The following is a 27,560-nucleotide window of genomic DNA, read 5'->3' on the forward strand; positions in this document are numbered from 1 at the left end:
TAGAGTATATTCCCCTGCACATGTTTTCAAGGCTTCTGCAGGAGAGGAACATGCAGGGAAGTCTTCAAGTGTAACGTTACGGAGATCCAAGGATATGATCCTCCTGTCGATGTTGTCTTGCTTTCATTTCTTCAGTAATGTGTTTGCCCTGTCCTGCCAGGTGCAGGACGCGAGGCGCAGTGCCCAAGGCAGTGCTCTCCCTCTTCCTGCAGCAAAAGGAAAGGTTGCTCGCCCCTCGCTTCGATGGTTCCTGTTGGCGGTGTGGAAGTGCTCTGTGTTTACGCTGGTGGGCAAGAGGCGGTGAGACAAATGCCCTGAGCAAGCCCAGCGTGGGAGCGTGCAACAGGACGAGCTGTTGTATGAGGGTTAAAGTGAAATGTAGTTGGAAGGAGTTAACACCCGCTAATGCCAAGGAAAACTCTGACTTTATACATGGCCTTGTGGTTAGTCATCGGTGATAAAGCTGAAGCCAGCAGTTACTAGCTTAACTCTCTTCTGACATCAGCTTATGCAGCACCACTTCACCTGTTGTGGCGTAGCTGTGGCCATCGCTGACTGCAGTTCCCACATAATCTTGTTACAGTGCTTTAATGAGCTTATCTCAAACAAGATTCTCAGTGTCGGTCACTAGGCAAAGCGCGGCCAGAAGTTACCTGGGCTTACTGTTTGAAGTTTGTTGCCTGCAAAAAGCTCAGGAATCTGCTAAGCAGCTTGTTTGTGAAGCATTTGTTCACTTGATTTAGGCCTAAGTTGTGACAGCTGGTTACCTTCACGTGCCGAAACCATGATGAAACACTCAAAATGAATTTACAAAAACACCCAACTGCAAATCCAGGGGCATCGCCTTGTTTTCTCTGTTAACCTGCTGGCTCACTGCAGAGCCAGCTTAAAGCTTGAAATCTTAACGATTTTAAGATACTGTCTTGCTCAGAGCATCCCAAGGGGTAAATGCGGTGCTTGCTGCTTTGTAAACGTCTCTTCTGCCGAGCTAACCAGGTTATACTGGAGAGCTGAGCTGCAGCTGTAGTCCTGAAGCAGATTCTGTGTTTTAAGTGGTAAATGCACAGGAGGTGAGGAAAACAATCTTGGTGCTTTCCTACGCAGCTGATCAGGTGCAGAAACGAGGATAGTTAGGGCTGTCCTGGCAGCCTTCAGCTGGGAAGATAAAGAACTCTGAGTGAGCAGCAGCAGATGTTGAAGGGGCAATGGATTAAACGGCAAGGAGAGCACTGTGCCCGAAAACAGCACAGCGAATGTGTGCTATATCTGCTCTGCGTAGCCGTGCTGGGCTTTTACAGTCAGACCACAATTATTTTGGAGAGTTTGAGAGATTTTTTGTGGATTGAACATGAAGGGCAGATGATGCCCCACGCAAAAGCTAAATTGGATTAATGTACATAATGTAATTAGTGATGTTCCTGAGCCAGCCAGCAGAACCAAAAGCATCTTGCTGCTGGAAAGCAAGTACTGATCTGTGCAGCTACTTAAATTGGGTCCTGTGAACTGTAGTGGGCTACACAGACCATTTGGTACTCATTAATTAGTAGTCAGCACTTCGTAAATTACTGCATTCTTTAAAAATGCTTCTGACAAAGTAGTGTAGAGAGGGCATGGCGAAGTACAGGCACCTGAAATGCAAGCTGAGGCAATGAGAACAGCTCTTAGTTTCTCACTCTGAGTCCTGGACATGAATTAATTCGTAGCAGATAAAGCTTTAACGTCAGCTGAACCTGACTGCTGAAGAGTGACAGCAGGGTACACATGCTTCTCTGAATGTGCCCCACATTTCTCATGACATGTAAAAGTGAGCTCACTCCAGTGATACGAATAGTTCACATTCCTTAAAGAGTATTTGGTAACGTAATGCTTTGGGACCTAGCTTGGACCATACGTCCAGCCTGCTACACAAGTTCGTCCTCGCTATGGAAAGCTGCGATCCAGGAGCAAGTGGTCAGCTGCCTTTGTGTTGCGAAGGTGCTCGGGAAAACCGGCAGCTGGGCGGCTCGGCGGTGCTCACCCAGGGCAGCCTGGGGCTGGAGGGATCCCCCAAGTGCCAACGCTGCGTGAAACCACAGCGTGTCGCCTGGGGTGGGCGTGCACCTGACCTCCAGAGGCTCCAAGCGCTGCCTTTGCCCTGAGTCTGAGTTCGAGTTCTTGCAAGCAGAGCACGACTGGAATACAAGAAACAGAACAAAGCGGTCAATACGTGGTTAACAGGGCTGTGTGCTGGTGCTACTGCAGAGTATTTTGTTCTGTAAACTTTAAAATCTGGTTGTTTGGCAGCTAGGGAAAAAAAAAAAAAAAGTGATTTATAAGGAGTCATTCTGAAAAAAATCACGTGAAAAGAAGGAAGGATGTTTGTGATCTAAAACAGTAAAGGCAGCTTAACATAGAGTACGAATTCTTAATTTCTGTATAGATGGCCAAGCTTTCATAGTCGCCAGCTGTATCGGAATACAGGAGCCCATCATTAGCTACGTGTACGGTTTGCAGTCAGAACGTTATGCACAAACACCCATGCTCAGCTAAATAACAGATCTAAGCGAGGCTTGCTGTTAGGAGGAGGGAAATGCTGTCGCTTGTCTAGGTGCTAGGTGTGACATCTTGAGTGGGGAAACCTTTTGAATGCAGTACCGACCCTTGAAAGTGAAACAAAATTTGGGTGTTTTTTCCTTCCTGCTGCAAGACTTTGTGTTTTCACACAAAAATCATCTGTGCTTCAATATCTCCTGTACAACCTGTAATACACTTCTGTCTGTCATGGCTTCACAGAATTCCTCCACCATTGGCTTTTTGTTTCATTTTAAAAGGCATTCATTCCTATTCATTTCCTTGGGAGACTGACCCCGTTCTGTGTCTCAGGATGATTTTTGGCATCTACAAAATAATCGAGTGTCTTAATGACCTTTTGAAGGGCTGACTGAGTCATTCTGAAGATCATGTTTTCATGGTTGCACAATGTACTGCTTCCTTAGGTAACGTTCTCTTCTTTCCTCGCACCGCTTCCTAAATAGGCGCTCATCCAGTTGGATTTCCTGGCAGGAGTTGAGACTACCTGGTGAATTCTGAATGTTTGGGCGCGTCTCTTTCTTTGTCTTGTAGACTCCTAAGGTGCAAGTTGCACGCTGAAGTTGCTCACCTCGCTCCTTAACTTCTTGATCCTTTTTTGTTTTAAGATATAATTGAAAGGAAGTTAGACCTATCCTGTTTATCTTTCCCTTAACCAACTTAGATCATCTTGGCATGACAGGGAAATGAAAGGTGTTCTGCAGCTCAGCTTCAGGCCTTTTAAGTGACCGGTGAAACAGGTGTTGGAGCTGGTGCGTCAAAGCCGTGCATCGGTCTGTCATGGTGAGACACCGCTCGTGAACTGGAAATCAGCCCGTGGAAAGGCTTTTGCTTTAGTTTCCTGACAAAAGTTCTCCTCAACACCCAGAGGCGAGTCCTCAGAAGGCAAGGCCTGCGTAAGAGTGACTCTGTCACGATATTCTGGTCTAGTGAAGGGTTTTGCAATTAAAAGCTCTTTTCAGCCAGAACAAGATCAACTTAAGTGACTTTCGGTCATATCTGGATGTTATGTTACTCATTTCAGAATTACCCTAAAAAGCTGTAGTTACAGTACCTGTGTTTTCCACCGTGAAACCTGTGATTGTCTTGTACAAGGAAAAAACGAGGTGTGGTAGGTCTGACAGACGTGTGGAGCCGTAGCCACTGGTCGTCGGCTCTCCCAAGGACAGCATTAGCTCGAGGTGAGGCGGCCAAGTCACCTTTGACTTGTGCCACAGCACCGACGTGGCAAAGCTTCTGCTGTCCCTGTGGGGGGGGAGCAGCCTGAAGTGGGCACGCGGGCACGTGTCCCTCCCGGAGGCCATTGCAAACGCTCAAATTAACTTTTTTATATTTTTCTGTACTTCAGGTTCTGTGGTTTAATTTTCTTCCTCAAGTACTCCCAGTTTCCCATGACACTTAACCAATGTTCACTTTTGCTTTTTTAAACTGTATCAATTCATTTTAAAAGGGTGCATGGGCTATTTTTTGTGGTGGTGTTGGTTGGTTGGTTTCGCGTCCTGACCTAAAGAGGCTGAGCAGGAACCATGCTTTAGCGCTCCTGGTACTGAGTTACTTCTCTAGCGGGATGTACGGTCGCTTACAAATTCCAGTGTTAGAAGGCAGGCAGCGTGCCCCTGTCAGGGCATGGCTTTGCAGACAGGCCTGCCTCGCTCTCTGATTTGCCTCCTGTCCGTAGCAGTCACAGAAATCTGCAGGAGCATCAGTAGCTGCATGCAAAAACACGACCGAAGGCAGTATTAACAGGTCACCGCTGAATCACGAAGCCTGCAGAAGCTCTGGAGGAATAGCACGGCGAATGACATGGGTAATGCAGGGTGGAGATGTCAACACCTTTTGGCTGCAGGCCGCGGTTCTGCTCTGGGACCGATGCTGTCATTCCTACGGGATCCGGGGCTCCATGGGTGTCTGGCTCAGCATCTCGCAGAACCCAGCCAGGCACTGCCGAGAGCTGACACCATCCTTACCTAGAACCTGCCTTTCAGTCTTAACCTTGCTGTTGCTGCCTGGTGCTGGGGGTGCTCATTCGCCTCCTATTTGGAGCTCAGTCACTGCAGTGAGGACAGCATCTGGTGTAATTTTTTGGGAGGAAAGCTAGAAACAACATGTGTGGATAACCAGGATGTTGGTCCCCAGGAACGAATGTAATATAAAAATCCTCCAGCAGATGGGGACTGGAATCGAGCTAATTTTTTTTTTCTAGTTTTTTTCTTTCTGCATCCCTCCCCGCCCAGGTTCTTTTTATGTGGGAAAGCTCACCAGGATTTTTGCACTGGCAGTGAATGGGAAAGTTTACTTTAAAAAAAAAAAACCACAGTGGTGTGAATATTACGATTTAACAGAGTAAGTGGTACACTTACTGTATAGAGACGAGAGCTGGAGAGGTCTGGCCTCAGTTCCTGGTTCTGATTAAATGCTTTGATTCACCTTTTTTCTTTAGGTGACTTCTAAAATGATTCCTCCCTTATTGTTCCTTGGTTTGCATCTCCAACTGAACTGCAAGATGCACACAAACAGAGTGTTGTTTTCCCTGTGTTAAATTTCGCACTGTTAGGGTCTCTGAGCGATAGAAGACGACTTTTGGAAGGGCTGTGGCTGGATGTAGCATGGGTTGCCTCCAGTATTGTTGTGCTAGTGACTCCTAGCCTCTGCTGGGTCCTTTCCTTGTCGTGTTGGGCTTGCACTTTGCCACCAGCGAGCCCATCGTGGTGGCAGTCAGTGACAGAGCAGTCAGCTTGGGACATCCCTTTAGGAAGAGCTGGCAGATACCGTACTTCGCTCACCGTCTGACGAGCTTTGGTGGGAGACCCAAAAGGTGGTGCAGGTAGAGAACATTTTTGTGGCAAAGCCACACTGGAGGGAGGTGCCACGAGAAGCGTTGTCCAGCAGGACTTGCTCTAACAGGAAATCTCCCTGTCCTTGCACGGCTGAGGGGTGGCTTTGCTGCCCAGTTCTGGTGGCTCTGGTGTCAGTTGCTGCGGCCTCTAGGTCAGCCTTCCTAACCAGGGGCTGCCTCCACACCTTGATTAAGCCCAAGGACCAATCCAAATAGCCCAAACATTTTTGTTTTTTCACTTCCAATCTGTATTAACAAATCAATAATTTGCTGAAGGCCGCTATAGCTGTCCCTAGGCACAGTCTTGAGTTTGATGTATGGCAATTTCTGTACATATGAGAAATTAGCCAATATTGTAGGGAGGAGGAGGGGGTGAAAAGAGCTAAAAAGCTAGTAAGAGATTGCTGTAGTGATTAGAGTTGCATGAATGGACAAAAGCAGCATGCAATTCTCTCATAATGTGCTCTGCGAGGAGTGCACAGTCTGCTGAAAAACAAAGGTCAGCACCCATGCTATTATAGGCTTTTTCTGGTTTAGTAATTATGGTATTTCCTATAGAGTTAAAACAGCGTGCACGTAGCACATACGGTAAATATAGTATTGTTAGTCACTTACAAGGAAAAAAGAAGTTGAGCTGTATGTGAGAGCAGCGCCAGTCGATCTAGTAGCAGCAGTGTGTCTAGTAGCAAAGCCTGACCAACAGAGGGACTTTGAAACAAGCATGGGTTGCACAGCCAGCAAAAATAAAGAGGTGTTTCTAACCACTTCCAGACAAGATGTTATCGCGGCGTCGGTGTTGTCCTGTGCAGGACTTGGAGGCATTGCAACGCACAGGGTGCTGCAGTGGGAGGCCTACAGCCCGTACGTACGTCTGCTCCTTCTTCCTTGGTGGTTGTGGGGAAAGTCACTATGCTTTGGTTTCTGTAAGGTGTAAGTAATGATGCTGACTCCTTTGTAGAGCGCTTGGAGACCGACAGATGAAGTTGTTTATTATACTGGGAGCAAACTGGAATTGTAACGACTCTAACAGGGAATTTTTAGAAGCAGTGTTATCCCTTGAAAGGAGGATTAAATACAGAGATACGAGGGATACATTGGTTTGAAGCTCTTATGGATGTAAGTACCCTATTTTCAGAGAAATTCATTAAGCCAAATTTTATGAGCTTTGTTTTGGCAGAGTAGTACGAGGGCACATGGAACAACAAAGGAGCATTCCTCCTTCCTATCTCCCCAGTGAAGAACATCGTATTGTTCAAGGCTCACTAGTCCCTGGCCCAGATGCTAGCTACCTGGAGCCTCCTCTGCACATCCCAGGGGCACGTCCTCCTCAAGGCTAGCTGCTCTTCAGCAGCTCGCATGCTTTCATGCTGCTTTCCTCGGCTGTGTTAGGACATAACGTACCTCGCAGCCTTTGTGTTTTTCACATAAATCAAGCGGTGTTATTTCACAGGCGTCTCCTGCTTCTTCTAAGGCAGCAAATGGGTACGGAGGCAGGCTCGGCGGAGGCCCTCCCCTCTCACCACAGGTACGCAGCACCTCAGGCTGCGTCTGGCCAAGCACTGTTCGTTCGTTGCGGGAACAAGTGGGAATGCACACAAACGATTGAAGCTTTCGGTTCCTAAATCTGTCAGGAGAGGCCTGAGTAGCTCTCAGGCTCAGCTTACCTGCTGAAGGGCCCTCTCTCGGTGGCACACTGAAACCCGGGCAGCAGCTCTGGGTGCACTTGGGTGGAAACCCAGGTGCCTTCCTGAATGAAGGAACCCGAACGCGAGGTTTGGCTGGAAAATATGCTGTCTGGGGGGTGCCTGAAATGTACACTCATGCCTCGCGTTGTTTCAGGGATGCCTAACCTGAAGTTGTTCTGTGCTGTTTTTTTTGACTTCCCATTGTTAAAAATGTTACGCATCATCTGGTGACTCAGCAGGTACTTTTCCACTCATTTGCAGCTCGGTATACACCAGCAGGAAAATGCAGGGACACAGACCGGCTGCTGCAGCTCTGTAGCCAGTTCAATTTCAGTGCCATTGCAATGGCGCAAGCCACTATTCCAGATCCTCTGGACTCAGCTGTCTGAATTATAAAGCGGGCCTAATTTGTGTCTGTTCTTTGCAGGTGCTTACCAGTGCCCCGGCTTTCCCACCAAAGCTCTTTTGGAAAAGGGAAGTTTGTAGCAACGCTGCCGGTAGTGCAGGTTGTTTGATGGCACACACCAAGCCTTGCGTAAGAAAGCAGCGCGGCGCAGCCATCTCCAGATGTGAGAGCTCCCCTGGCTCTCTGAGGGCCCAGGGGACGGTGCTGGCCCGGCTGCAGCGGGAGGATGGGGTGAACACAGCTGCTGGCCCCAGTGCTGGGAGGGGAGGCACCAGTTGACGTTCTCCTGCCCCGAGCTCCAAGCCTGGATGAACAAGGAGGAGCCCTGGTGGGCTACGTGTCAGGTGAGGCATGTGGAAAGGCAGGAGAAAGAGGGTTTAACCTGAACTCAGGGAACCCCACAGTAAAAGACCAAGTGTGTATCAGATGTCAGTGAGTGCTTTTAAGCTGGAAGCAGGCAGGTTTCTTTCCGTCTACGGGGTGAAGCTGTAGGAGCTTCCTCTACCTCCTGGAGCCCTTGGAGCTTCCAGAAGCTCTCTGCTGCTGCTGGTCTCTGCACCACAAGCCTGAAGCCACCGAGAAGGTATGGTTCTTTGGGGGAGGAGGGACTGGGTGCTTCCAGAGAGACAGACAGTGTGCCTGGCTACACCTGGCCCTGCAAACGTGCTCCTCAACCGGGGAGCATCTACCGAACATCAGTACTAAGGCTTGCTTCTGAGATCTGCTGTGCAAACCAAAGCCTCTGGTGCCAGCGGCGAAGGGTGCCCTGCTTCCCTTGTCATGGTCAGAGGGACATGGCCCATGTCTCCGCTTTCCTGTCACTGCACAGTGTGCATCACAACCACCACACTCACAAATGCATGGCACTGTGAAGGTGACGGAGAGCAAATATTTTAAGAAAATGAAAATAAAAAAGAAAAATAATTTTAAAAGACCAGGTGCAGGTCGGAGGGAGCTTGGCCACCCTGACTCCTTTGCTCCTATCCAGGTGCTGCCCTGGTCACGTGTTATTTTTGTGCAGCTCCCTGTGCTGTGACCGCATCCTTCCAACATCGTGCTGAAACCACTGCTTTCATCCTGCTGCCCTCCATGCAGCCCTGGCAGGAGGTTTGTTCTGAAGGAAAAACATTTTGGACTCGGGTGTTTTTAACACCTGAGGTGGTCCCCAGATCAGGTGCTGCAACAGGCTGCAAAACCCTTAATAACAACATGCAAAATGATGGTATCCACACCACATGAAACAGCACAGAGCATTTAAAATGGGTGCAGAAGTGGGTGTTTTGATTCAGAGGAGAAATAAGGTAAAAAACCCTTGACCACTGGAGACAACCGCACAGTGGTCCTTGCTGCCCCCTCTGCCGTGGCTCACAGCACACCGGGTACCAGTGGATGGGGTTTGCTCCCCATGGCGCTCACCCTGAAATGCAGCAAGTCCTGAGGCAGGGACTTCTGTGCAGGAAAAAACACAGTTCGTGCCTGGTTTCCACATGGCAATAAATCGTGTGCAGCCAGAAACTGGGGCCTTGCTGATCCCTGCTCAAGTACAGCCCGTTTTAACAAATACGGTAATTACAGGAGAGGCAAGGAGGCAATCCTGCAGAGCTGGCTGACTGCGGCCATCCCAGCGCTGCCTCTGCACGCCGAGGGTTTAATTATTGCCTGCCTGAACGATCGCATTGGAAAGACCCAGGGACCCGCTGTGGGGTGGGAGATGGCTGATGTCAGAGCGATGGACCCGTATCTGTGGCAACCAGAATAAATAAATTAAAAAAAAAAAAAAAAAAAAGCGTGTGCTGGAGCAGGAGGTGTGCAAGCTGCTGCTCCCGAGCACAGCTTCGCCGAATATCTCTTAAGCGGCTTAGAGCTGCTGCTCCGCTTTATTACCTGAGCGCCTTTGTGCCTGCGGGGTGGCTCAGAGCATCCAGCCCGTGGGCAGGGACCCCAGGAGCCCCCCGCATCCCTGCCTGCGTCCCACCCCTGTGCGGGCAGTGGTTTGCTCCGTGCACCTGCGGCTCGACGCAGAGCCACCACTGAATCGTGGCCCCGCTGTGCAAGGCCGGAGGCACCCGCCTGCGGGGCCCGTCCTCGGGCAGGTGTTTGCTTTCCAAGCCCAGCAGCCGGCGCCTGTGGGGAGCGAGGGATGCTGGAAGCGCAGTAGCCGAGCCAGAGATGGATGGAGTCGGCAGCAACAGGACCATGTCTTACAGCAGATGGAGTTACAACAGGTATCGTCTGTCTTGATTTGCTTTGTTTGGCTTTTTTTTTTGGGGGGTGTTTTTTTTTTTTTTTTTTCTTTTTTTTCTTCTTGCCTGATATTGTAAATACTGGCAAGACGTTTATATTGACCAAGGCGGAGAGCCCTCTTCAGGAAAGCATAAACCTTCGCCGATGCTGCTTTTACAGTCTGACAGACACTTCAGTTTCTCAGTCACTCGGGCAGTGGTAATTCACTGCTGTTTGTCTGGAAATCGGGGTGTTTTTCCCTCCCTCCGCTTTGGCAGGACCAGGGCTATTCCCAGCCCCGTGCAACAGGGGATGAACGTTCCTCTCTTCCCCCAGCAGTCCGGTTTACATGCAGTGATTAACCGAGCAGGTGCTGAGACATGCAGAAAGGTGGTCTCTAGGAACTACCCTTCAGAGCTGCCACCTGGGCGTCTGTGTGAATCTGAACAAACAATTGGGAAGGGGAGGGGCCAGGGACCCTGGCAGTGGCTAAAAAGTGGTATTTTCAGACCAAAGCTGTTAGGAATGCTGCATACAGTCCGTAACACAGAGTTCAAAGGGCTGAACTGGGTGCAACAGTGAGACGGGTGAAATATTCGCTCTGTGCTTTATGTCAAGATGCAACTGTATTTCTTCTTCTGGGAAACGTGTAATGGAAAATTATTGTGCCGTTATTTTGCCTTGGTGCGATTCACAGTTGTGATTGACAGCTTCTTCGAGCCCAGATTAAAAAACAGAAAGGTACAAACTACAAACTTCATACTCTTTTCCTTTTCCTTTTCTTTTTTCTTTCTGCTTGTGTAAATGGTGCACCTGAAATACAGTCAGATGCATTATCAGCATCTGACTGAATCACTACCACAAGCCACCAAAATATTCTGAAGAAATAACCTTTGGAAGTGGTTTTCCTTGCTTAAACGCATCCTCAGTGTCGCCCACGCTCCCCGGGTGTGTGGGTTTATATGGCTTAGGCGTGCATCCAGGGAGTTTCACTTGTTTTCTGTACATTTCTGTGCGTTGCCTCGACAAAATACATGTACAGGTGCACTCAGTGGTGGCAGTGGGGACGGTACCTTCTTTAAAAACATGTGCACACTTATGTGTATGCACAGCAGAGTTATACAACAAGCCATGATTTGATGCATGTATTCGCCCCCCCAGAGGATGTTTCTCATCCGATGCCATGTCCTCAGTAACAGCAGCGTCAGTGCCCTGTTGTGCTCAGAGCCATCCCATGCCAGCCGAGTTGGCTGCAGTTAGGATACCTTAACCCTACGATAAACAAACCAGAAATGTCATCAGAACTCCTCTTGGATGCTTTATCCCAGTGCTGTCACCTCCTGAGTTAACCCCGTTTACTGCTTGAGGTCTCTTTCTCCCATTTTCAGTCTTCATTACTGTGACAGAGAAGTCTCCGATTACTATTTATTAGGGTTGTAGTGGGAAGGCTGCACTTGTTTGTCTGCCCTGTTGGGGCTTTGCACTGCATCTGAGGGAGAAATGCAGTATTTCAGCCTCCAGCATGGCTTCTCGGTTGCTAGTTCCCAGATTAGGATTTATTTTCACAACAAATCCAAGCTACATCAACCGATGTCTGTAGAATACATATTATTTTTCAGTTGTCTGTTTGGGAGGCCGAGGAATGCATAGCTTCTTTTCCTCACGGCCTTCCCTTGCTGAAGAATGCTGCAGAGTTCTTCCCATCAGCACTGTCCTCCCACACCCCCCTCGTGCCCGGGCCCATGACAGGAGGAGGAAGTAACCCTTTTTGTCTGAAACCCTGCTTGTTGCTCTTTGCATTTGGAGCAGGATCACTGCCTCACCTTTGGTCTCACTGAGAAATGACAGAAAAAAAATGTCTGGGGGAACTTTCTGTTGGCAGAACTGCACTTAGGTAACAGTGAGAGCTCCTGGTGATTTAGCAGCGCTACCATGTACGCAAGGACTACATTGTACAGGTGATGTTGTCTTTCTTGATGTTGCAAGCACATTACTCTCAGGCCGGGTGGATGACGTGCAAAGAAATACTCCCCGCAGACCCTTGCTGCTCCCCTGCTGCTTGGCAGAGGCAGCAGGCACGATCTGCTCAGTGTTTTGTACAAATTACCCCCATTTAATGAGCTGCATGTTCCGTGGTATCCCCAGAGCTCCCAGGTGCCCCAAGCCTGGGAGATGTGAGGAGAACAAGACACGTGGGCCCTCCCCCAAGGTGAGCAGGTGCCTTTGTGACCTGGGGGCTCTTGTGGAATTTCTGCTGCGACCCATGGGGCTTTACTGAAAACACCAAGTTACTGCCAGATTTTGTGGAAGTTGCACTCAGGTACAGTGAGTTGTAGGAGCTTTGCTAGTCAAGTCAAATTAGTGTGATTTGCTTCTTCCTCAGGGGAAGCTTGCAACCCCGGGCAAGAACCGTTCCTGCCTGTAAAGCAGGATTAGAGATGCCTACCTCATTTACAACGTCCCACAGACTCGGATAGTAATGCTGGGCTTATTATTCCTCAGGTAAGGAGGGAGAGTGCGTCATGGTGCTTCTGCAGCCTGTCCCTGCTGGAGTCCTGGTCAGCTGGATGGACAGGGCCGATGGAGCAGGCACTGGCTTACATAAATTGTGCCTATCATTTAAAAAATGTTTGTAGTTAATTAAACTGGGTGAAGAGGAATGCACAGAACTTTTGGCCTCTGGACTTGGAAAGCTGCAGGAGGGAATTGCTGCGGCCCTTCCTTCTCAGGACACAAAAACACCATGTACAACACACAGGCTTCTAGCACAAGTCTATCCAACATTTGCGATGTTTCTCAGAATATGAGCCTGTGACTAGTTTTCCCCTTGACTTGCTGTGCGGGATTTCGCTATGGGAAAAACGTGGCTCCTTCCTGTAGGTGCTTTGTGCAAGGAGGAGAAAGTCCAAACGCTGGCTGTGAAACCTGAGGGGAGGAAACGCCAGGCAATTAGGATACACCACGCAATGAGGCTCCCCTCAACAGCTCTTTTCAGCGAATGAAAGGTTTTTTCTTTCTTCATTCTCCCCCCCAAACTACATAATGTGTATGTGAAAGAGGAACAGGTAGAGCGTGAAAAGGCTCCCGATGAGCGAGTGTGGTGTTCCCACACCTTGCTGTTGCTCCCTAAATGGCCAACCTCACGTCTGTGCTTTCATCTCAGAGCAGTGAGAATTCCCTTGTCACTCTGAATGCTGATAGCCAAAAGCTAGGTGGTGATTTGAACAAAAAAAACCTGGGGATATTTCAAACGTCCTACAAACACTCAGGATTCCTGACATCAGCCAGATAATTTCTAGAGTAACAAAATGCTGCTCTTTCATCCTCTGCCCACAGTGAAATGGTGTTTCCTGGACAGTTGCTACTCATTTCTAACAGCCTGTAGGCATGGGAAAACAGCTTGAAATCAAAGATACGGGCAAATACTGCAGACTGGGATCGTGCTATGCGCGTTTGGAGAAATGATGTAAGGCAGTGGTGGACTCCATGGTTTTGCAAGTGTTTTCAGGCGTCAGTGGACTGTGCATAGCTTGCCTGGGGAGGGTGGCAGCTGAACAGCCAGTCCAGAAGGGGTTTCTGCAGGAGCAGTGGAAAGGTTTGCAGCAGAAGGAATGAGTGACCTGCAAGCTTTTACCCAAAAGTTTTAACTAAAAAAAAAAAAAAATCAACAACAACAACAAAACCCACGATCTTGTTTCCTCAGTAGGAATGTACTAGGATCCTGAATGCCAGGTGGGGCAGCTTGTGTCAGATTGTTGGAGTCCCAGTGCCTGAAATAACACCTATGTTTTTTTCTTAACTGGTCTGTCTTTGCTTACTCAGACTGCCACCATGCAGCCACCCCAGAGCATTTGCTTCTGCTGGGAGCCTGCAGTCTCCTCTTTCATTGTTGTTGTTTGCAATTTCTGTGAAGAGGGAAGTCTGTGGTGTCAGTAGCCAAAGCAAACCATCGAATGAAATGTGTCTTCCCAGGCACTGACCTGCCATTTCTCATGTGTGTTTTGTGTAGGGCCCAGTGGTCACTGTGCCTTGGTCGAAGGACCTGCTTGGGTAGGAGCCTGGAGGAGCCACACAGAGCTGTATTTCAGGGGCACATCCCTTCTACCCCTCTTGCACTTTCACCTTGGTTTATGTTGCAGCTGGTTTCCTCCTTCCTCATGTTTCTTCCCGTGATCAGTAAGTTCACAGTCTTTCTCTCCGGTACTCTTTGCTTCATTTCCATATTTATTTTCTATACTTTTCCTGGAAGACTTTAGTGCAGTTAGGCTCCCAAACTGCCACATTGTGATTAATGTAGGTTTTATCCGCTAGTATTTGGAGTACATTTTGGGAAACTTACTCCCAGGATGTTTCAGCTCTTGGAGGCAGATGAAAACTTTTTTCTATTGATCTCTCTTTGTTCTATTCTGGATATCAGCATTGTTCGCAGCTCCCTTTTGAAGCTGCTATTTCTGTTTTGCCTTTTTTATCCTGTGTTGAAAAACCGTGACTGTGTATTTAGGTCATGGTGTTGGAGGGTTTCAGTCTTAGATCTCATTTTTGAGGGTTTTTAAACTCCTTTACCTTCATCTTCTCTGGGACATGCTGTCATCAAGGAGTAAATGGGGTTTGTCCTTCAAACTTCCACTCAAAAGGGCTTTCTTAGGGAAATGATGATTCTTCTTTCTCTTCTCTGAAGTAGCAGCTGTGAGGTCCTGGAGCAGGAACACTTCTTACCCCCAGGTTTGCTGCAGCGAGCATGCTTTGACTACCTGGCAGAGCAGCTCCTCTCTGCTTGCAGCAGAGCCATCTCAAGCCCTGTGCACAGACCTCCTGCCAGGGATGGAGGGCACGTGGTGCCCTGAGCTCCTGCCGATAGCAATTCCTAGCTCTGCTCTTAAGCGGAGGTAACACATTTCTTAGAAGTTAGCTACTGTCCTCTCTTGTATGCTTTCCACTGCTGCTGCTCCTGATTTGATGCCTGATACTCACTGCATTTTCAGTCCACCTGGCTCTTTGGGTCTTCTCAGGACCTAAATTTGTCAGGAAGGTGCCTGCCCTCTGTGCCCTCCTGTGGGGAGAAACCTCAACATTGCAGGCACCAGCAGGAGCCCTTCCCCACACTCAAGCAGGGCCAGGGACCCAGTGGGTTGCCAGATGAGAAGGGGTGTGACATTTCCTTCCCTAAGTGCCACCACCCTTCTCTCCTCCGCCAGCATGTGTTCTTACATGTTTTTCTCCTGAAGCAGATATCTTTATAGGTGTAGCCGTTGGTCAAAGTTCTCAGGGGGGTGGGAACTGTTCTGCAGAACAGAACAAGGGGGTAAAACCAGCCAGCCCTAAAGTGAAGCCACAAGAAAATGTTCACATAACTGATAAACTGAGAGAATTTATGATCAACGTTGTATGTTTAGTTTTCTGGAAGTCTGAGACATGTTTTAGGTTTCTTTCACAATAAAATGTCCTGATATCAGTTGCATAGGAGAACCTAGAGTTGGGAAAGATGTTTTCTTCCACATATCAAAACACAGTGAAGGATCTACAGGGGCACTCACACACATCCTTCCTGTGTTCAGTGTTAGTGCTTTGCACTGGCTAGCAGCACATCCTCAGGCGTGTGTGGTTCTCCAGAGACTGCCTGGTGAATTGTGGCAGCCTGGCAGGGAGAGGCGTGAGAGGAAGCTTCTGTTCCCACTTCGCTGAAGAAATTTTAAAGCTTCTTAAACAAAAGTAACCCGAGAAAATATGTTAAACGTACTTGGCTCACAAACCTCATTGTGATCACAATGAATGTAAGAACTGTTTAGAGCAATTGTTTGGTATCACTGCCAGCAGATTGACAAGGAAAGTGAAGAGTGAGTTTTTCAAGGGAGACTTATTTCACAGATGAACTTCAGTTTATCCGTAGCAAATACTGTATTAGTTAAGAGCTTATAGTAAAAAAAAAGCGACAGTAACTTACGTGAGTTAACCTGGCCTTGAAGATGCCACTTTCATGCTCCCACCATTTCCTTCTCTCACAGAATCCTCACACAGAAGTGCACAGCTGGCCAGTAGCAGTGGATGGACCTCTCTGGTGCATAGAACTTAGCGCCCCATCTAAAGTTTTCCATGGGCCGACTCACAGAGACGATTCCAGGACATCAAGACTTTGTGCTCTCTGTTGAGAGATGATTGTGAACTTTGAAATCTATATTAATGAACCTAGAAAAAGACAATTTCCCGTTTTATTGCTGCCTCCTCATCTGGAGGAGGCATACCTTAGGCTTTTTTCACATCTCAGTGGAATTTAGCTCCTGTTTGCCTTGGAAATAGCTGCTGCAGCTCCAGTTAGGAAAAGACACTAGTGATAAGGTGCTCTGCAACCCCGTAACAGTGCACGCAGCCCCCAGCATGTCCTGTCAGAGGATGGTTGTATGGAAAAACTGCCCAACCACCACCTTGCACCCTGGCTCCAGCTTCGGGTGTTTCTTGCAGGGGATGTATTGGTGAAGAAGCGTGAGGAGCTTGTTTCAAGCAGCCTAAAAAAGGAGCGGTAGGAGCTGGCACCACTGGCAAAGTGGAGGCAGGAGCCTGCACCCTGACTGAGCACAGGCACCGGCTGCGGGCCGCGTGGAAGAGGGCACAGATGGCTTCTGTTTGCAATGAAGAAGCTGGAGTTGCTCCTCCTGAACCTTGGCCTGAAAGATGTTATTAATAACCATTCCAGCTAATTATGAGGACAATTTGATTGGAGAATGTTTGCACAAAACAGAGGCCCAGGTACAAACTGCAGCCTGTTTGCCCCGTAAGCAGTAATGAAAAGGAAATGGGTAGCACTGGGGAGGCCATGAGGGGGTTAAGTGTGCAAGGGGGGAAACTGGCAGAAACAAGCAGAAAATAAATAAAAGGAGGATTTCTAAGCTGAGGACAAATGTATGATTAGGGAAAACCCCTTCATCAAAATATTTCATGCGGCAGAGAAATATATGCATCATCTAGGGAAGGTGAAAAAATGTGATGGCACGGGGAATAAATCCGTAGTATGTAACGCAGCCATATTTTAGGACTGCCCATTGAAAGAGGACAGTGAGGGGCTTGGAGAGGCTGTTGAGTGTGCGTCCAAGTCAGGGGTTAGCAGAATAGATCTGTGGAAGGGTTTTAAAAGTGAAAAGTAAAAACACTGGGGTGGAAATGGGTAGTTTTTGGAAAAACAGACATTTTGTAATTGGTAACTTTAACAAGGAAAAACTTTAAATGATCATGTATAAGTTTGTTGCTTTTCTGAAGCTTTTTGTTCTCTGAAGCCTTCAAAATGTTCTTATGCTGGATGATGAAACATACCATATATATGCAAATATATGTAATTAAATATATACATATATCCTGAAGAAACACGTGAGTTGTCAGATGTCCAGTTAACAACCTACTTCTTTAGCTATAATGCTAGCATTAAGACAGAAATGTATTTTCGTCCCTCTTCTTTTTTTCTGGCAGCCTTGCAGGAACTTTTAAATTTAAACTAGTTTTAAAAAGGAAATGGTATTAAAAGTAGTTTTTTCCTTTGTGAAGACGTGGGGTGAGCAGTATAGTCTCTAAATATGAAGAGTGAATGGCAATGCAGTAAACTACCTCAGCTTCACGTTGACAATGTTTTCTTCATGCTCGGAGAGGTCAGTAATAAATACTCATTAACAAATTCAGTGATGACTTCTTTTAGAAGATGGAGAGAAAAATAAAAACAAAATACATATCTTTTGACAATACTTTTGTAGACCTCAACAAAACCTCTAAGGCCTCTGTAAAACTAGATGCATAAAACCTGTGGTCAGGGTTTCTTTTGAACCATAAAGATGACTCCAGCCTTTCTTTAGGGTAGAACAGGCCATAGCCATGAAGTGAGCGGTGTGTGAAATGCCGTAAGAAATGCTATTCTGGAATCTCTTGGTAGCACTTTTCTCTTTCCTTCTTTGCTCTTTTTGCAGGCTCTGAGTGCTTTTCATTACCACAGCTGAAATATAAGCTAAGTGCCTCATCCTTGGTGCTGAGGGACAAGCCTGACAGTCTCTGAATACGTGCACCATGCCAGGGAGATGGAACGTCATGGCTTAGAGATGTCCAAGACTCTGTGCTCTCACTGCTGCTTGCAGAATTAGGTTGTATCTTGTTCAAAAATGCCTGCTACCACCAATAGAAATGTAACACTCAGCTCATTATGTCCTTTGGAAAGGCTAAAGCTGATGTTTATTTTGCCAGGCTCAAGTAGGCCTGTTGGAGCACTTCGGTTGTCAGAGCCTAGATGCCACTGGGCAAAAAACATAGCTTCCGTGTTGCTTCACAGCAACATCGCATAGCTTCAGCGCCTCAAGGAGATGTGCTCCTCTTTGCCGGGGTATCTCATCCCTTGCACACTTAAGCTTTCTGTATCTTTCACCTTTAAAAAATCCTTGTTTTCATAAGCTTGCTGTGACATCTGTTTGCTTCCTTTTATCCCCCTGATGCTGTTATGTTATGGCCACATTACTCTGACCAGCTGCCACGATGGCTCAAACATCCAACTGCTTGTTGCTCATGCACTACCAGCAGCACCTTCCCCTGTGCTGTGCCTTTTGCTGTCTGTGAAGGCAAACAGCTGTGGTTTGCAGGATGGAGTCTTCCTTATTGCCCCTGTGAGAACTCGTAGCACTGATATTAACGTGAAACTATTTGATTTGATCTTTGTTAATTGCGCATACTTACCTAGGTTCACTCCTGTCTTCACAGAATTCACTGACAATCCTTCAAAACAGTTCTTGAAGTTAAATTTTTCCAAATGTGATATCCAATTTGAAAGTCCTACCAAAACAATTTCTGTTGGGACTCCTGAAGTATGAAGGCCAATTCCATAATGCTTAATGTAGCTTTTCTGTGTCTGGAGATGCAGGTTATTTGGCAGAGCTGTGCCCTAAAAAGTCACCAAAACACAGGAAATTTGCCTGTCCACTGTTGTCTTGTGGCAGGGAGTAAAGGTGCTCCCAGGCCACCTGGCGTTGCTCTGCTTCTCTGAGAGTCTGGTCTGTGCAGGGAAGCTCCATTTCTGCTTCATTCTTCACTTGTTTTTGTTTTCATGAAGTACAATTGAAGTGCAACTGCATGTGCTTTCCCAAGCTAAATTTGCTGTTTAAAGTTAATTTCATGTTCCAGCGTAATTTTTAATATCTTAAGAGGAATAAGTAAAGTGCCCTGCTTTTTAAAATAACTTGGCTAGCCTTAGGAAGAAGCAGTGAAACTTAGGTTTCATAACAGGACCAGATAGTTTTGATCCAATTTTCAGAATGTAGTTTTCTGGATTGGGAAACAGTACATTCAGATCTGAACAAACTTCTTGGTCGGAAGGTACAGATAAGTCTGAAGGAGGAAATAGAGAGTAGGCAAATCAGAAGCTATTCATTGTTAAACAGCTGCTCTGTCTCACTACAGAGCAGGTGAGCTGATTTTTTTTTGTTGGTGGTGTACATTACTGTTAGCTACCAGGAATGACACGTGTGGTTTTAATTAGATAGCTCAAAGTGAATCTCAAAAGAGCTACCAGCTTGCACAATGCTGATTTCTGAAGATGAAGCCTTCTAAATAATAAATAATGTATAGCCTTGTCTTGCTAGCGATGAGAAATAGGTAAATGGGTAAAAATAGGGAGCTGGTAAGGTGGGAGCTGGTAAGCTGGTGGGGCTGGAGCTGGCCTTGACACACTGTGTGAACAACGGCTGTGAAGGTACTCAGGGTAACAGCCTGTGTGACATACGGTGCTTCCACACACTGAAAACCCAGCCACTGACAGACACATCATTTGTCCTGAGAGCTGTGATTTTGCCCTGGACCTTGCAGAAGGCTGTGGTTTGCTTCCTAGGCATGTGGTTTGCTTCCTTCGGTGGGCACAGGCGCGCTGTCACCTTTTTCCAGGAAGTGCATCATCTGCCCCTTCCACCCTAACATTTCACTCCTTTCATCCTGGGTGCACACCACATAAACTGCTTTTTCTCTCTGGCAAGTCTTATTTTTCCTCTCCTATCTAGCCAGCCCTTAGATGTATTTAATTAGTGGGGATTTTGAATTCAGTTTGAGCCACTGACATAGGAAGCGCAGGAGCTGGTCTGGGCTGTGAACCCATGCTGAGGCCAAAGCCTGTTTAAGTCCCTCCTTACAGCCCTTCTGGTCTGCTGCTAATCACCGTAAGAGGATTAGCCCGAAGCATGGGATGTTGGATACTACAGTCAAAGATGTTTATAACAGACTCTGGGCTATTTTCATTTATGTGTTTGCAGACATAAATGATTTCCAAAAAAACAGGTGAACTGAGTTCCAACGCAATTTACTCTTGCTTAGAGCACATGTATATATATATATATATATATCAAGAAAAGGAAATTTGGACCAAAAAATAAGAACAGGACCTAGAGCTGAGAGCTGATGTTCCAGACTTGTTAAAAGCCAGAGCTTTGGCTCCCATTGTCCGCTTGTTTTTAGAAGGGTTTGCATTGTAAAAGTATTATTTGGTTTCTTGTATGACAATAAGCAATCATATAATATTACATTGCTTTTGTTGGTGTCTGAATTGTACCTTCTGTGACGGTGTGTTCCTCCCATGGTCTCCTGGTGCAGATGGGCTTCTCTTTTCAAAGAAACCAAGGCTAAGCCACAGCTATTTCTGTTCATGATTTTTGGAGCTCCTAGAGCAGAGCTTCAGCCTGACAACAGGGATTATTAAATATATCATCTTAAGTATGGTATCATTAAATGCAAATAGGCTGCCTCTTGCCTGGGAGGCTGGGTGGGAAGGCAGTGATGTTTTCCTGATACTTATTACCTCCCCTGGGCATTAGCTATGGGTTGCCCATAAGGCAAAGGAGATGCTGGCTGTGCTGTGTTGCAGCTACTCTTGTGCTGAGGAAGTGAAATCAAAGTTAGTCTAGCAAGCACCCTCCTAGGTAGGCTGGGACTGCATGTGGCCAGAGCAAACATGTCTGTGCCTCTGCATGTAATTGAAGATGACGTGTGGTGACTAAACTCTGTTTTGTTCCGTATAGCATCCTTACTAACGAACCATCTATATACATCAAATTCATTCACTGAGAAATGCATATGGACTAATAGGTTGTTTAAAAACGTCATTAGGGTATAATGTCTGCAAAACCAGACATATTTGCTCTCTTTATCCATTGCAGCAAGACTTTTGTGTTGATTGTACTGTACAGTTGCTAACACAACGCCAATGAGATGCTGCATTAAGAGTCAAGCATAAGGATGCTGTATGTGTGGGAGATGAGTTGTGTCTGTTGCTGTTTCAGTACTCAAAAATGCAGTTGTTTGGGTAAGTTCTCATCTTTGATTAAGAAGAACGGGTGCTCTGCTGTGTTTTCTTTGCTTGTCCTGTGTGAAGCATTCCTGCTGAGCCTGGAGGAGTTCTGCTGTGGGAACAGCCCCAGATCGTGGGTGCAGGGTGATGCTGAGTGATGCTCCTGCTGTGATAATCCTGCTTATTAGAGGAAGCTGTGCATTTATCTTTGACTCAGCTTGAGTTTTCTGCATTGACAATTATCTTTTTAGTAAAATTTCACTTTCACTTTGCCCCCAGCCCATTAAACTGTGGGATTGGCCGCATGATTTGAGATGCATGCCAGAATCCCTTTTCTGTGAATCTTAAGCATCTTGCCAAGAACAACATTGCAAGGAATATTAGTTTGCATCTTATCAGTTACCTTTTTGGCTGGTTGTTTCTCCAGAATCTGTAACAAAGAACAGCTGCTAGTATTTTTGTGCATTTCTTGTTCCTTCTTACTGAACGGCATTAAAATGGTTGTGCCTCCAGCAGTGGTATGATGCTGCATGAGAGTCACTTGCAGGTCTCTGGCTTATTTACCATATGATTGCTTTTCCTACAGCTGTAATATCTGAATTTACCTTTTTGATGTTATCTTAGTCACAGTGCAGCTGAATAAAAATTCTGAATTCTGTGTCTGGTAAATGAAATAATGTATATCTGTGTTGAAAATATGGTGAAGCTTTTTTTTTTTTTTTTTTTTTTTTACTAAGGTCTTCTTTACCATTCTTGTGTAGGTAGTTGGAAAGTCAAGGTAGGTGACTTAGAGAAGAATAGGCAATGAGAGAGGGAGTGATACAACTCATTATGTAGCAGAGAACAATACAGGAGTCCTTTTATGATCCTTTTGTGAAGCATCCAAGATTCAGGCTTCTAATATGGTGTAGAAATTATGCAAAAAGTTTTATAAAATTGCTTGGATTCTGTCCGCATGTACCATAAAGCTTTTCATAAATTTTTCTCTGCAGAAGTTAGAGCAGGTCTATAAGGTCTATAATTTTTTATTTTTAAAGTTTGAGATAATTGAAAAACCCATCTATATGCAATGAAATATTCAAATATGTAACCAAATCCCACTGACTATGATACAGTGAGATTGTTTTAAGTGCTTGTTCAGCTAAGTTAAAATTCACCTTCACCTGAACGCTGTGCGCAAGGGCGACCTCGCTGCCCAGCTCTGCCAGAAAAGGCAAGAGAAGAGCAAAGGTATGAGGGGACCGACTCACCTTAGCTGTGTGGGTTTGTTTAAATTCTAGTTCAGCTTTGTTTCAGTTACAGCGTGGTGGGCTGACCTTTAACTGCAGCTTCATACTTCCCACCCTAGCCCCAGATGTGCTTATGAGTGCTGGAGGATTCATGAAATTTCATGGATTCATGAAATCTGGCGGGCACCCGAGGCTATCCCCAATTGTATTCCCGATGCCTTCTGTGAGCTGAAGAATGACTACATCTTAAAACCTTACAGAAATGAGGCCAGAAAAAAAATTGTAAAATATATGAATAGAAATGAATATTACGAATGTACAAATGTGTAATTTTCTGTTTGGCTTTTCTAGAATGTAGAAGAATAGTGGGTATCCATACTAAATTCTCTAGCTGCCCTGCCTTTAGTCACCGTGGTGGTACAGGCACATTACTGTCTTGGGGAAGGCGGCGAGGAACAGAAATGATGATTTAACTCCAGTGATAAATTTCTGTTATTAAGTCACTTTCTGAGCTGTTACGTCCTGAATTCACACCCCAATCCATGGATTTAAAAAGAAAAATAATCTGATAATATAAAACACAGAACACTGCTGAGGAGGCAAGAAGTGTTATTTGGAGTGTTTTGGAGAACCTCGTTGCTGAAGTTGCTCTCCATCTTGGACAAGCATCGTGGTCTGAAGAGCCTGTGGTGTGCTGCTGAAAGGCCTTGTCAGTGGTCACTTCCTCTGCTAAGTTTTATAAATGTTTACGTGTTTATTTTGAGGAGTATTTTAACCGCTGTTAGCTGTGGGGACTAAACCTGACATGTTAGTAGCAAGAGCTGCTACTAACTTTGCTGCTGCTGTTCCCCCCTGCTCCCACCACAATTAAAATAGAGTGCAGGCACCCTCCTGTGGGTGAGGACGGAGCCGAGAGCAGTTTGAGCTCCCGTGGGGTGAGAGGAGATGCTGGCCATTGGCCACACATAGGCAGCCTGCTCATGCCCTGCTTCCCTGACTTCCCCCTTTGGAGAAAGGTAAGGATGTGCCAAAGAAGCAGCAGGGCAGCAAAGACTTTTACTGCTTGAGAGCGATTAAATAGGTGATTCATTTCCAGTTGATTGGTGTTTTGCATCAGAGGTGGTTACAGTCAACAACAACAAAATATCTGCTGATGGTTCTGCCTTGCTACAAAGCAGGCAGAAGGGATGCTATGGCTGCACAAAGGGAGAAAAAGTACCACTTGCAGATCCCAGATGAGCCAAACCCAGAAAACAAATGAAGCCTGGGAGATGCTCATCCCAGGAGAGGCTTTGCGGGCATGTATGAGAGTTAGTAAAAGCACAGGAGCCTCTTTAAGCTGAAATCAGAATCCAATCTAAACTGTGTTAATGGTGTTTGCTGCTAATTGCACGTTGGTGTGTGCCTGTCCAGGAAACCCCAAGGAACACCCTGTGTGCTGTCAGCAGAGCGGTGCTGGGGGAGGTTAGCGGTGCCTAAAGGGAGAGCAGCAGGGCTTTGTGGAGGGCTGACTGGCCCAGGCAGGGATGGGGAGAAACAGGCAGTGCTGGCTGAGCGGGTGGTGGAGCCTGGATCACTCCTAACCTCACTCTGCAGGATTTGTTGAAATGTTATTGGGTTGAGGAAGCTTCGATTCTCCTCTTCTGGTGGTGAGAGCAGAGGCTGAAGTGGAGCTGGGGACATTTTGCTTGCCCAGGCATAGAAGGGATGCTTCTTATCAGACATCAGAAAATGAGAAGCATCTAGAATTAGAGGTCCACAATGAAGTTCACTCTGTGACAATGAAGTTCACTCTGTGCCCCGAGAGCGGTCAGTGTGCTCTGTGATCTCTTTGCCACCCTTCATGTCCTGGAACTGTGATCTATGCCCCTCCAGTGGTGCTCTTCTGATACCTTCTGGGTATCCTGGGAGACTTTTAGTTTCACTAGATGAGCATTTTTGGCCAAAACCATATTCTCATCCTTTGGTCTGTAAAGGTGCTGGTGCAGGAAATGTGTTTTTAAAAATACATGAAGATTAGGAAGATTTATTTTTTTTTTTCCCATCTCTTTCAAGCCTTCTCCTATTTAGTCCTCTTCTGTGCTACTTCATTGTCTTGTCTTTTCATGCCAGGTTTACTGTTGTTGCATCTCTGGTGATGGAGCATCAGAAAAAAAATGGTATTGTTTTTGTTGCACCTCAGCTGTGGATGAGGCTTGGGAAAGTGAAGGTGGACCTTCACAGCTGTGCACTCTGTTTAGCTTCTGACTGAGCTGTCATCTGGAGGATTCAGTTGCCTTCTGAATTAAACCTGTGCTGTCTTACTCGTGGATTATCTGACAGTTGGCCACGGCAATATGAGCTGTTATGAACATGATATTAATCATGTTCTGAAACAGTATTTCCTTGTGGAGCAAGTGCAGCTTTGCAGTGCTGAAAGCCTTGTGTGTGCAACAGAAGGGCTGCAGCCAGGCATCACTATCATAGGGGATATTTACATCACGACTGACCTCTTTTATTATTATTTTACTAATAGAAATACTTCCTGATCACTTAGCAACAAAAAGTAATCATTTTATTTTTTTAATTAAAAATCGTCTAAAATATTGAATAAGCTCTTTTTTTCTTTAAAAGTGTAGGTCATGGTAATTTCTCTTCAGAAATAAGCCCTAGTTCATAAGGTCAGAGAGGTAATCGTGTCACCGTTTGCAGAACCATGCTCCCTTGCTTGCTGTGACCTGGGTACAGTGAGGCAGAGGAGTGCTCCCTGTGCCAGCAGCCCAACTCTGTGGGCAGCAGTACCTGGAAATGCTTGGTGAGACCCTTGGTGGCACGCTCGGTTTATTTTACCCTTTTACAGGGCTCCCAGCAGGAGTTCTAATAGATGTGCTGGTGTGATTACATCCCTCCCAAGAGAGCTGGAGGTCCCCACCACAGGAGGAGCCCAGTAGGCATGCAGCAGTGAATGGCCCTGCTCCTGCCACCGACCAACCTGCTGTGCTGATGCCAGGCACACTCTCCTCTGCACAGGGATGTGGTTGTCTGCATTGGCTGGGGGCAGAAAGCCTGCTTGCGTTTCCTGGGAGGAACTGTCCAGGGCATGCCTCGCTTTTTAAATTTAGCTTGAAATAATATGACTTCATACTGGCAACTAACTGATGGCATGATGGTGTGTGCCACAGATTGCACGAGCCTTCCAAGAAAGGCCTGCTTTTGGTGGGAATGCCTCTGAGATTGCAGGACAATGCCGGCCACGCTCTTTGCTCCCTTCTTACACTGTGTGTGCTGTCACCCCAGGAGGAACTTGTTTGTGAACAGGCTCTTTTGCAGAAAAGGGATGGGACTATGCATACTAGGACTCTTTCTTTGCAGATACTATTCTTTGAATAGTTCCCATGTCCCCAGGGCACGTGGCCTTTGTCAGTACAGAAGGGTTTACTCTCATACTGAAAAAGCATCAGCTGGAAGGTCTGCAGAAGATGAGCTTTTGTCTTTTAGTGCATTTTTTTACCCTTTTAACCACACCATCTGAAGTGGAGCACAAGTGAGAACAGGCGCTGTCAAATAACAAATAACATGTTGCTTGCCGTGCAAAGGCAAGCAGCAGTGCAGATGCTGCCAGCCGAGCTGTCTCCTGAGGACCTGGCTCCAGCAGCTGGCACAGGCTCAGCTCTCTCCAAATTTCCTCTTGTGCTTATGCGCAGAGCTGCAAACTGCTCTCTGCTTTCAAGCACTGTCATTTGCTGCAAAATTGGTCTGAATGGGAGCGCCGACTGCATCCTGAGTGCTCCTTTCAACAGGAATATAGAGGAAAGACCAGTTCCCATTTAGGAGTCTGGGTAGGGAGAGGGGCTGATGCCGTTCACCCACCTCCCCTCTCCCCTGTGCCTGTTACCAAAGGGGAGTGAGAACAGGGGCTCTCCTCCCAGACATGCAACTTGTGTATTCAGCTGCATACGCATTCTCTTTTTTCCTCTCTACCTGCCAACACGGATCATATTTAGATGCCTTGGTGTTGGGAGGCGTAATTCCTTAATTTCTGATTAAAACAATTTCAAAGCTCTATTTAATTGAATAACTGTACCTTATTCAAACTTGCTGACTGAAGACAGTCATTAGCAAACATTGCAATCATCTGGAAACTGGATCTCATCCCCTGGAGCGTGCACCATGAAAAACCTCGTGTGTGCGTCTGGCAGCTCAGAGAGCTAGAAGCCAGCCAGCTCCTCAGAGTGTGTCCCGGCCGTTGCTGGCACTGCTCGGTGCTCCTTGTCGCCAAGTTGCCTGGAGAGTTAGAAAACAGGTCTATGAGAAACTGACCATCCTTTACTCACCAGCAATCCTGACGCTTCAGAGAAGTCAGTCCCAGGCAGTTTTCCTACCCATTCCCGCTGGTTTGGGCCTATTTTATAAGCAGGCCCCAGAGCGGCTGTCAATGGGAAGAGTTAGTGTTACCAAGACTTGTTACTCTGAAGCGCTCAGTCATACAGCGCTGCAAAAAATAGCTTTTTGTAGATTGCAGGAGTTACTGAAGGGAAGCTGAATTCCCTGAGGCTCCTGTAGGAGGGGGAATAAAAGGCTTTTTTGTCCAACTATCTCACACTTACGCAGTCATGCCAAAGCATGACGGTGTGCTTCTCCTGCTTTTCAGAGGCCTCCAGATTAATTGCAATTCTTTTGAGGACAAGATACGTGGAAGATGCAGTGATTAATGACATGGCAGGCTTTCCCTTCCCCCCTGGAGGTCGAGTCTTGATGAGCAAAAAGAAGGCTGCTAGCAGGGGGCTGGGGTTTCTTGCTGCAACATGCTATATCCAGAAACTTTTTTTACTCTGCATATTTTCCCTTAATAGAAACTGTCATCTGTAATTGAGACAATTGCATCAAAATGTGAGGGTAGCACAGAAGCGTATATAAATTAACTAATTGTGAACCTGCTCATCACCCTTGCTAGAACAGACAGTGTTTTTAGTGGCCCTATCCAGTGCTTTCTAGCCAGCAATGCTTTGCTGTAAAAACACGGCAAACCTCTATCGCTTCTTGTGGCTGCATATCCCTTGGCTGGTGCTAAAGGGCATTGGGAAAACTTTGTCAAGATTTGCTGCAAGCCTTATTGCATTAGATCCTGTGCAAACACCTTTCGTCTTCAGGTGGCACACGGGCCCCAGCAGAAATTTTATGATTTATAAAATGTTGTTGCATAGGGCAGGGAGTGCATCCTGTGAGTTGGATACGTGGGATCTGGAGAAGCAGATAGCATTCCTGTTGCAGTAAGTCACCGAACCCAAGCTGGCTGACTTTGGCGGTGGTAAAACGCCAGGCTTTTCCTGCACCATGTAAAAAA

The 27,560-nt window shown here is 46.6% G+C and overlaps 1 protein-coding gene across 1 annotated transcript in view; it reads left to right on the forward strand.

Annotated features, from left to right (window-relative positions):
- Positions 1-9,305: 9,305 nt before the first annotated feature.
- The window catches only part of TUB (TUB bipartite transcription factor), a 137,717-nt gene continuing 119,462 nt past the window's right edge, over positions 9,306-27,560 (forward strand). The window contains exon 1 of the mRNA XM_035329274.1: positions 9,306-9,720. Within this exon, the coding sequence (XP_035185165.1) occupies positions 9,665-9,720 (56 nt within the window). The 5' untranslated portion in view covers positions 9,306-9,664. The remainder of the gene's footprint in view (positions 9,721-27,560) is intronic.

The sequence above is a fragment of the Oxyura jamaicensis genome, chromosome 5 (genome assembly GCF_011077185.1).
Source record: "Oxyura jamaicensis isolate SHBP4307 breed ruddy duck chromosome 5, BPBGC_Ojam_1.0, whole genome shotgun sequence".
Lineage (NCBI taxonomy): Eukaryota > Metazoa > Chordata > Aves > Anseriformes > Anatidae > Oxyura > Oxyura jamaicensis.